The sequence below is a fragment of the Pseudorasbora parva genome, chromosome 4 (assembly GCF_024679245.1).
Source record: "Pseudorasbora parva isolate DD20220531a chromosome 4, ASM2467924v1, whole genome shotgun sequence".
Taxonomy (NCBI): Eukaryota; Metazoa; Chordata; class Actinopteri; order Cypriniformes; family Gobionidae; genus Pseudorasbora; species Pseudorasbora parva.
Window position 1 is genome coordinate 8,843,449 of NC_090175.1, and position 11,267 is coordinate 8,854,715.

The following is an 11,267-nucleotide window of genomic DNA, read 5'->3' on the forward strand; positions in this document are numbered from 1 at the left end:
ATTTTGCAAACTGTTGCATGCCTCCGGTCCAGTTCGTGTAGTAATGGGGGACAATCCAAGTCTTCCAAACCACTGTGTAGCCTATAGCACCTCTTTTAATTCAGCTACTTGATCAATAATTAATAAATTAATTTCACTTTTCACTTTATTTACTCATTTATTTAATAATTTACTTAATTTTAATATCACAGGAAATGTGAACCTGATTATGAAGGATATGTAGCCTAGTGGTGGCATTCACACAATTCTGATCAACCTGGCAAAATGGTTTCATTTTCCAATTTTAACTTGCATGAATGTTCTCAACCATTCTCTTAAGAAGAGCAATCAGTCTGTCCATTCTTTCCCTTTTTGCTCTTTCTGTCTTATTTTTTTCTGCATTCTTTAAATTAGAACTGCGTGGGGCTGATTTTTTTCGTTCCGTTCTCTCTATCTATTCCGCTCCCTCCCGCTCGTGTTTAAAATTCACCCTGTGTTGACCTGCTAGAATTATTTTATTCCCGACCCGACCGATCCCACATTTTAGATTTATTTTCTGAATAACTCTTTTAAATCCACCCTACTGAAAGAGAATGCAGATAAATGTAAAAACAATGTTTTAAACATAGGCCTAAACATTATTTTTGTAACGCAAGACATTTGTTTAAATGTAATAGTAATTGCTGTCCATTGTTATTTTTTGTAATGTAGGCTAGGCCTAAGTTAAAACTGAAACAAAGTTCAATAGCCTACATTATTTATTTTTGTAATGCAAGTTATTTGTAAATGAACCAAAGTAATATACATTGTTTATTTTTGTTATGTAACTTGAAATGGGCTAAATAAGTGCTTGTTCTGTACATTGTTTTTGTAATTCACGTTCTCCATTATACAAGTGGTACAAATGTTCAGTCATGTAGGCTACATTAAAATATGTAAATGAAAATAAATAGTCTATAGGCCTACGTTCCTACTTTTTTACAGCTATTAATACAATACAACAACTTTAACATCAGAATTTGTAATTAACAGCTAAAACAAGACATTTGTATATTGAGCTGAGCAGGAGACCCTGGTGGAGCTGGACCAGGATGAACTGCACAATAGAGAACCTGGTATAATTTCTGCCAGCAGGACATCCTCTGAGATGAGTGCATATTTTCACTGTCTGCAGGTTTGGTCATTTGACGGCTGCCATGTTGCAAAAAGTTACAATGCATCTGAGATGAGTTAATATGTAGCTAAAGACCTGGACATACGTATATAAATGGGAACAGGGCAACAGTTAGCCAACAATTAACAAACAGTTGGTAAAGCCTAACAATTAAATTTACCCATAGGCTATAGTTGGCCTATGAACCGGTCTCCCATAGTTGCAGTCTTTGAAGCATGTCCTCCCCCCCCCAAAAAAAAAAACCCACACACACAACGTCCAGTCAGTTGTCACAGCTGCTATAGGCAATTTAATGAAGCCCAGTTAAGGGTCTCAAAGTCTGGAATGGGGTTGCAGCCTATAGTCCACATGTTTAAGTTATTTTTACTTTACAATTATTTCTACCACCAGTCACCACATTGGCAGGGATTCCACTATACTTTTGATTAGCAATTGGAGGGGTTATTGTGCAGACGTGGCAACTCTGGCCTTTGAAGTGCACACCCTTCACTTTGAGACAGCTCATGCAGTTCATGTTTGCTGGGGTGTTTGACAAAGTAACTACTGGCCTGCATGCACAACAGCCCATTTAGTCATTTTTTTGCAGAGCCATGTGAATAGGAACTGATGACAACCTTGTCTTTTTGGCACATTGTATTAACATGTCCCACAAGAATGACAAGTCAGATACAAGCGAGGATTGTTTTATTGAGAAACTTTCTTTTGCCCTTGAACGACTACAGGACCAAGTGTGGCCTTGGCTTCCCACTGAACACCTAGAGAGGGGAAAAAAAAGCAAAGTTAGGGCACTTAAAACATCAAAAGCAACCTTAAGAGCAAGTTACCAACCTCTATAGGGAGCAGCAGCAAGTCCACCATCAGGACCACATGTTGAGTCACAGCAACCACAAACTTGGTCATTTCCATCAGCAGCAACCCACCTGCAACAAGACAAAGCACTTTCAACATGAGCAAAGGAAGCTTTAAAATCAAGTAACATACCCATTGGCGAAGGAACAGGATTTGTGCCGAGCGTCACTGGGTGCAGAAGCAATAGTTGCCTTCAGAACACATGTTATGTAGATCTGCAAGGGATGACAGACAAGTCACAAAACCAAAGAAGATGGGACGCCAAGTTGAATTAACTCATGATATTCATAGCACATACAGAAGGACTGTTGCTCTCCTGGAACATGAATGCCTCCAGCTGGAACTGGATCTTGTCAACCTGAGACCGAGGCATGAAGCGGGATCTGGAAGCTGTAGACTTGGCATCCACAAAGCACCTGACGACAGTCACCACAGAGCAACTCATGAATGTCAACTCAGTCACAGAGAAGGTCTAGATGGTTGATGTGTGACAGATGTGAAGGAGCAACCAAAATGGCCCTATAGCATCAAGGGCCATGACCTTACCCATAATTTTCAATGAAGGAATATCTCGGAAGAGAGTTCACATCAGGCCCTTGAGTGGCCACACAGCTGTCCACAAACACACGCAGAGGCACATGATTGTACTGCTTCACAGATGCCTCAATGTTAATAACGCCACCCAGAAAATAGGTGTGTGAAGGCCTCTGGTAGGTCCAGTCATCTACAAAAGAGAAGGGAAAACTTTAGGCACAGCTACAAATTGCGACGTTAAATGTGCAAGAAAAAAAGAAAAAAAACCTGTACCAACCCATCATGAGCTTCAGGGAGAACATCAAGACTTCTTCCCCAGCCTCCACTGAGGCATAAGGGATCCATGTTGGCCTCAAGGCATCACTACTTACAGTTTGAAGCCTGCGGTTCATGAAAGTACACATTAAATTGTCTCCCAGTTGCACTGGCAGTGAGAGTCAGAGATCACTTACCTTTGATAGTGGCATTGAACACCAACAACTGCACCATCAGCCCGGATAATAGGAGTGCCTACAAGAGCCTCAGGGGTGTAGGTAAGAGCGAATGTGTAGACAAGTGCATCCTCACTCATCTGTAAGAGATGAAAGACAGTTCCTCATGTCATACCAAGACCATTACTAGGACTAGAAGAAAGCACATCATGCAATACAGTGGACAATCACTCACAACAGCAGGAAACAACTGTGGCACATGCACAGACAAGTATATCATGCATTGGTGTGAACAGGCCTTAAGAAACAATGGCTCAGCTCATTTGATTGTTACTGGTAGGAAAGTCACTTAAAGCAAGTTGAGCAAATACACAAGAGTTTAGGATTTCCCCATTCAAACAGAGAAGACTTAGTCTTGAATATCCAAAACAGCAGCCCTGGCATTGCACACACACAACCACCAGGTGATGCATCTTGAAGAGGACTTTCGATATCCTCAACTAGAAAGAAAAACGAGATTAAGACTTAAGAATTCTTACCGTCTGTACGCTGTTGCAGTCCTGTAACTCATACTCAAAGATGAGCACCCTAGACGCAGAGTCCTGACCAACAACAGGACATCCACCTAAATACAGACCAGTTGGCTGGATCAACTGACCATTGCCAAACAAGTCCTGCTGGACTTCTACAAGCACCCGGTTCTCTCCGCACTGAACCGCTACGCTGCTGGGAGTCACGGGTTGCCTCAACTGGAAGTCCACCGCCAACTTGCTCTGCACCTCAGGAACAATGGGATACCTCCAATCCAAAGGCTTCACTGGACCCTGCAACACCTGCTTCTCCTGAAGGCCAAACGGCTCCTGTGCAAGGCCTCTGGAGGCAGGACCCTTAAACAGAGGAGCCACTGGCAAAGGGGTCCAGAGCCCTGGAGGAGAATGGGCAGGAATTCTGGAAGCTGGATCTGATTTTGGCCCCACACTTCTTGGACTTTGACTGTGCATCAAACTTCCCCATACATCAGGCAGATCAAATGCAGCAATAACAACCACTAATAATACAATTTTTATAAGCTCCATCCTAGCAAACTTTGACACAAATGCCACAACACACACCAGTGTTTGGCTTAATTTGCCATTTTGTACAGCTCTGAATGAAGGTGGCTCCTCCCCTTTTAGTTTAATTGATTACCTTTGATTCTCCTCTGGACCTGTAGAGTTTATGAGTCTCTGGGACCAACCGCTCTGCACATCTTGAATGGCTGCATTTATGCTGGCACAAAAAAATCAGGGGCCACATGTATAAAGACAGTCAGAGTAAAATTTAGTCTTAAGTGTGTAAAACATAGTTTTTTTTTATCGTATCAGCCCTATGTCCACACAGATCCGGTGTTTTGGGAGCATGAAACCAATATATTTTTTAACCGGGTCCCAGAGTAGAAACCAAAATCTGAAACCGACACCCTTGTGTTTTTGTGACAAATTGATTTGCCATTTTATTGTGAGATTTTGCCTCACTTCCGACCATTGCTGTACCCCTTCTAGCCACAACTCTTCTTCCCTGTTTTTAATGTATTTCTGTGGCAGAATTACAGCGCCACACTGGTCTGGCAAGTATACTACATCGTTTTGAGTCGGTTTCAGAGCTCTTGTGTGTACACAGAAGTTTCTTGAAATGAAGGGAAAAAAAGATTGGATAGGGAAAGCTCTGGCTTCGTGTGGATGGTGACTAGGTCTCATCTCCTAAATTATTGAAGAGAGCTGGAAAGGTATCAGCCTAGTTAGGAGTAAGAAGATGGCAGAAAAGAGGAGATGAACACTTGCCAACAAAAATGAAAAAAATTCTAAAATTATTAAATGATAAAAGCTTGATCGTCAACATATTCTTTTTGTAACTGACCTAGTAAGAAAAGTAATAACTTCTCCCACTCTACAAATCAATGAGAAAGAAATAAAAAAATAAAAGTCATAATTACATATTTTGGCAACAGGAAAAGTGCTGCAGTTCACCAGTGATGCCTTGGACCCAATCAAACCCATTGTTTGTTGGACCCATTGTTTTGCTTAAACAATCAAAGTAAGGACAAGTATGAGGGAAGAACAAAACACTAAACTAAGTGAATGTATATCTGACAAAATGGCAAAGAAGGCAAACTACAGCTAAAAACAAAAGCTCATTGGGGGGGGGGGGGGGGGGGGGGGGAGCATACATTTGTAAGGCCGCCCAAATCGTCTGAATGGACGCTAACAATGATAGGTGAAGGTCGCTGTGCTCCCGATCTTTTCAGCTAGGAAAAGGGATTTTGAGTATTTGGTCATTTCTATTTAATAGTTTAACCACACATTTAATTATTCAGTTTAACCCTTTGTTAAAATTATACCCGTTCATAACCTGAATAATTCCAGAACAAGTCAGAATCAATCAAAGTGTAACAATTTATTAACAGTCAGGTAAATGTATAATGCCAATTACATAATCAATTCAAAGGTAATCCATATATATATCAAATACTCTGAAGCAAAGAATAAATTATCTGACTTCTGAAGATTACATAATGCTGGCTATCTTGAGACGTCCAGCATTACGTGCTGACTTATTTACAGTATCAAGCCCTGATCTCTTTGCAACATTCCTTTAAATACCCAGATAATTCAATAGATTTAACCAAATTGTGGTTACTGTGATTATAACTAGATGTTGGCCTCTTCTTCAGGGGGTCACAAATGGGCAATCAGAATTTGTGTTTGAGTGAGTTCTCAACATCTGTGAAGGAGGGAGATCTGTGGGAGGTCACCATCTTACTGGCATTCAATTATTTTCTTAACTTATTAAAACTTCTTGGAGGTTTGTGTTATAGCTGGGAGAATGAGACCACTTTACCAGACGCACTGAGACATTTCAAATGATACTAAACACATATAGTTTTTCATTGTACACACTTAACATTGTATAGCTTTAGTATTCCTGGAGGGGGGAAAGGAGAAGTACAGTTGTTAATATGCAGAGTGTGAAAGGTGAGCTGTAAGTGTCTCGGTATGGTGTCATAGGAGAGTGTTTAAATACTAATTCTTAGGAAAATTCTTTGTTTCATTTGTATCTTTGGGCCAGACACCCTGGCATCTGCCATACAGACAGAGGGTAATATGCAGAGTGTGAGGGCAAGTTGTGGGTTTATCAGTATGGTGTCACAGGAGAGTGTTCAGATGTTAATTCTTCTGAGAATTCTTTGTTTCTCAGGCCAGACCTCCTGGCATCCGCCTTACACATTGACTACAAAATCATCAGTTATTAATATTTATTTGGTCCTCATTGGTGCATGTGGTGCATATGTGGCTGGAAATCTGTTATCACAGATAAGACAATTGATCGCAACATTCTTACAAAATCTTTAATACATTTTAATAATATTTGAATAAAGGGTGAAGATCAATTTGGACCACTACTGTCTGGCAGTTCATTGACTTCCTAACTTACATTCAAACCATGCAGCAAAAGCAGGACACTATTATGGGGATTTCGGCTTCCCTCGAGTTGTTGGAGCCGTTGACTCGTGTTCACATCATTACTCCAACTGTAAATGAGGACACATTAGGATCCCACAACATCAATACTAATTCAGGATAATATTGCACAATGCAATTTTTATTCAAATAAATTAAAAAATTTAAATGTCAGTGTCTTAATTAAATGCTTGTACTATAATTACAAAAAATGCTTGGTGTCTGCTACTGTGACTTCAGCCTTACAGCCTCACTACTGGCTGATTCAGTGGTTGAGGGTGGCCATTTTGCATTGACATCATTGTAGTCCTTAGTTTGCAACACTAAGGCACTGTCCCAAATGGCACAGTGTTATGAAAGATATAACTGAATGCTTTGATATACCATCTTACTTTATGCAATATGTGGGTAAAATGGCCATACTTGGATTTTCCCATTCAGTACAATGTATCGATACACTGCACCTAATTTGCATATTATTGTGTTCTTGGTGCAACATGTAATGAAAAAAAGAAGAGTGATTATGGGAGTAATAATTGGCAGCATTTTAATAATAATATGTAATATTTCATAGGAATATTGATATGTAATTTATTTCCCTATTTACTTGTTGTGTCTCCAAAATGGCTGATAAACCTGATTTATGTCCTGGTGTCCTTTACAGCGGACATTAATAAAATTAATGCCATGTTTTTTAACAAAAAAAATCCTATTTTGATTAGAAACCCAATAGCATTTTTCTGAGATGTTGATTTATAACAAACAATTTGAAAATTAATCAGATTTAAAATATAATGACAAAATATTATCATATTTCCATAAGAGTGCTAAACATTAACGTCAGCCATTTTTAAAGACCAAGAAGTTGTTGTTGTCCTGGTGAAACCTCCAAACATTTGGTATCTGTCCAAAGCCCTGAATGTGCTCTATAAAGGACATCCTGACTCAAAACTGTGACGTGTGTGATGTCACAGAAACTCACTAAAATATAATGTCCACTACAGTGGACAAAAGTCTATTACTGGGTCCCAGGAGGATATAAAGAGTGAAAAATATAAGGGGGTCTGAATAATGTCTGTACCCACTGTATATGTATATTGAAGTGGCCGTGGATTTTAGATTCAGGTCTTCAGCGTGTACATACATTGCAGAACATGTGGATAAGTGGCGAATGGGAAAGGAGTCCAATGTCTGTTTAATCACCAATAAGTTTAAGCACCCCTGCATTAGACATTAGCCTGTATTGTCTCTAGTGTGGATTCTCATGTGTCTCTCAAGGCTTTGTTTCACTGTGAAACCCGTTCCACATTGAGAGCAGGAGAAAGGTGTCTCTCCGGTGTGAACTCTCATGTGACTCTCGAGGTTTTGTTTCACTGTGAAACCCTTTCCACATTGAGGACAAATAAAAGGCTTCTCTCCAGTGTGAGTTCTCATGTGACTTTCAAAATGTTGTTTCACAGTGAAACTCTTTCCACATTGACTGCAGGTGAATGGCTTCTCTCCGGTGTGAACTCTCATGTGAACTTTAAGGATTCTTTGTTCGGTGAAACTCTTTCCACACTCAGAGCAGATGAACGGCTTCTCTCCAGTGTGAGTTCTCATGTGTCTCTCAAGGCTTTGTTTCAATGCAAAACTCTTTCCGCATTGAGGGCAGGTGAACGGCTTCTCTCCGGAGTGGATTCTCATGTGACTCTGAAGGTTTTGTTTCAATGCGAAACTCTTTCCACACTGAGAGCAGGAGAAAGGCTTCTCTCCTGTGTGAATTTTTATGTGGCGTTTGAGGTTTTCTGGTTGTGTGAAGCCCATCCCACATTGAGTGCAGGTAAACGGCTTCTCTCCAGTGTGAATTCTCATGTGACATTCAAGCTTTTGTTTCACTGTGAAACTGTTTCTACACTGAGAGCAGGAGAACAGTTTCTCTCCAGTGTGGATATTCATGTGTCTCTCAAAGCTTTGTTTCATTGTGAAACTCTTTCCACATTGAGGACAGTTAAAAGGCTTCTCTCCGGTGTGAATCAACATGTGACGTCTAAGGTTGTCTTGTTTTGCGAATCTCTTTCCACATTGAGAGCAGGTGAACAGTTTTTCTCCAGTGTGAATTATCATGTGCTGCTCAAGGCTTGCTTCTTGAATGAAACCTATCCCACGTTGATGGCAAGTGACAGAATCTTCTTTCAGTTCCTGCTGATCTAAAATAAACATTAAAAGATCATGTCATAGTCAACTGAATGATAAAAAAGTTAGTTAAAGTAATAGATATATGCCATATAGGACCAAACACACTATTTGTGATTTGTTAAATCTTTCATGGCCATGGGACTGCCGTGATAAATTGGGTGGCGATGATTGTCTGCTGCAAACTAATGCAATGTCAAATGCTTGGAATAATAAGAATAATTTAATATTTAATTAAATAACATCTCTATTATTTTATCATCCAAATCTATTCACAAATAAGAAAATAGAAAACCATTCCAACTATAGGACGTCTATCTTTATAATGTCATTATATAAAAAGTCTACATCTTTAAAATGCATGCGAATTACAGCGAAGCACAGACGTTATTGAATGGTGCTTGGCAGTGGTCAGAAAGGATTTAAACAGGACTCAACGAAGGGTTAACTGTTCAAAACTGTGTATACGGTGAAAGATTTCACAAATCAGAATAGTGAATTTATGCACTCAGGAAAGGGTTAACTGAACAAAACGGCACTGTGAAAGATTTCACAAAACCACACTCTAAAAAATGTTGGGTTGTTTTAACCCAATGTTGGGTCAAATATGGACTAACCCAGCAATTGGGTTGTTTTAACCCAGCGATTGGGTTGTTCTAATCCTGCGGTTGGGTTAAATATTTGCTTAAAACAACCCAATTGCTGGGTTAGTCCATATTTGACCCAACATTGGGTTGTTTTTTACCAATCATTTTTTAGAGTGCAGTCATAAGTCGCAACAAGTATATTTATGGCTATAGACAACAATATATTGTATGGATCAAAATTATAGTTTTTTTAATGCCAAAAATCATTAGGATATTAAGTAAAGATTGCGTTTCATGAAGATATTTTATTAGTAGTAAATTGCGCTGCTAAGGACTTTATTTAAAGCTGATTATTCTTAATATTTCTATTTTTTTGCACGCTCAGATTCCAGATTTTTATAAAGTTGTATCTCTGCCAAATATTGGCCTATCCTAACAAATCATACATCAATGGAAAGCGTATATTTTCAGACAAATTGTAAAATGAAAAATGTACCCTTATGACTGGTTTTGTGGTCCAGGGGTCACAAATCAGAATATTGACATTAAGGACTCAAGGAAGGGTTAACTGACTGAAATTACACCATTACAGATTTCACAAATCAGAAGAGTGATGTTAAGCGCTTAAGGAAGGGTTAACTGACAAAATAATGTTCTGTAAAAGATTTCACAAATCACAAATTCAATTTATTAGGCTATTATTATTTATTATAATAGATAATTTAAGTAGGCTGCTATATACTCAGGAAAGGATTAACTAACTGTGAAAGATTTCACAATTCAGAATGGTTGGACTCAAGGATTAATTGACCAAAACTTAATTGTGATTTGTTTCACCAAACACAAAGTCTATTTAGCCAAGTCTGACCTGACTAGATGACCATATTTAAACTTATAAGCTGAATTATTTAATGGCTTGGACCGTAATTCATTGGCACAGACTGTTTATATTACTACACAAAAAAAGAGGAGAAACGCGATAGAATGCGCTTGTGAAAGTTTTCACAAATCAGGTTCGATCTAAAACAGCTGATTTTGTATTTATGCAGTCTGCATGTTTATTGGAAGGCGTTAAACAAAAAGGACGCCTATTTTTTCTCCACATTCTAGTGGATTTAACAAGGGTTACGGACAAGAGCTTTTCTGCGAAATAAATAAATATAGCTAATAAGTCATAATGGGGAAAACCCCGATTTCGGACGGGAACAGCGTCACCTGAATTCACAAATCATGATGAGCGACATGTGATTTGCACGTCTGCGATTTATTGCTAGAATACATGATTATCAAACCGCGAAATCTTTACTGCGGTGGACGCGTAGGCTACAATGCGTTTTATGCATATACTAAACACATGGCTTTCCATTAATTGGGATTTATTCATAATAAACCAACTTACAAGGATTCATCCCTGTATCCATCCATTCTTGCCTGGATGGCGACAGGCAGGTTTCTGTCTTCACATCTGGGTCCTGTATTGTCTGCTTGTTTTCATTCTGCTCCATCTTTATGACCAGGAAATGCTCGCCCCATCTTATCTCCGATCGCTCCATCAGTCAGGTTAGATTCACTTTATTCTCTGAGATTCTCCAACCAGAAGTGTTTTAAAAACAAGCGCAGCTTAGTGATGCTTGATTTAAACACTGCTTCATGAAGCTTCGGGTTCGGGTTTCGAATCTTCTGTTTCGATTCAGTGTTCGGAGCTCGTATTAAACTTGGATTTGAAATTTGAGGCATTTCGCCACTAGGCTGAGTTGATAAACTCATCGATGTAGAATGAGACACTGATGAACCAATGACTTTTATGGTTTTAAATTTACATCCAGTTTTATAATTTAGGTTCACTTGTTTTAGTGTACACTAGCCAAGTAGTGTGAATTTTGATTTCATGCTTACTTCAAAATGGAAACAATAAATGGCTGTAAATAAACTTTTTAAAAGTTTCGCTCTATGAATACAATTATAATCATTTGAAAAAAAATGCCATTATTCTCTTAACCTTTCAACCAACAAACATCAAAGGAAAAATGTAAATTGGACA

General features: G+C 38.9%; 2 protein-coding genes across 2 annotated transcripts in view; both read right to left on the reverse strand.

Annotated features, from left to right (window-relative positions):
* The window catches only part of LOC137073761 (zinc finger protein 850-like), a 58,493-nt gene extending 47,606 nt beyond the window's left edge, over positions 1–10,887 (reverse strand). Inside the window, exons 1-2 of the mRNA XM_067442469.1 lie at positions 10,626–10,887; positions 7,703–8,653 (exon numbers count right to left, since the gene is read on the reverse strand). Coding sequence (XP_067298570.1) covers positions 7,703–8,653; positions 10,626–10,779 — 1,105 coding nt within the window. The 5' untranslated portion in view covers positions 10,780–10,887. The remainder of the gene's footprint in view (positions 1–7,702; positions 8,654–10,625) is intronic.
* LOC137072834 (zona pellucida sperm-binding protein 3-like) lies at positions 1,821–4,086 on the reverse strand. The gene is made up of 8 exons (XM_067440784.1): positions 3,507–4,086; positions 2,989–3,107; positions 2,814–2,917; positions 2,549–2,726; positions 2,301–2,418; positions 2,135–2,217; positions 1,982–2,073; positions 1,821–1,908 (listed from the first exon to the last, which is right to left on the reverse strand). The coding sequence occupies exons 1-8, from the start codon at positions 4,041–4,043 to the stop codon at positions 1,838–1,840; spliced, it is 1,302 nt and encodes a 433-aa protein (XP_067296885.1). The 5' UTR covers positions 4,044–4,086; the 3' UTR covers positions 1,821–1,837.
* Positions 10,888–11,267: the final 380 nt, after the last annotated feature.

Coding starts and splice junctions, on each gene's coding strand:
- LOC137072834 (XM_067440784.1), bottom strand. CDS start 4,043: ATGGAGCTTATAAAAATTGTATTATTAGTGGTTGTTATTGCTGCATTT. Junction 2,918..2,988: donor GTTCAATGCCACTATCAAAG/GTAAGTGATCTC, acceptor CATGAACCGCAG/GCTTCAAACTGTAAGTAGTG. Junction 2,419..2,548: donor TCCTTCATTGAAAATTATGG/GTAAGGTCATGG, acceptor GACTGTCGTCAG/GTGCTTTGTGGATGCCAAGT.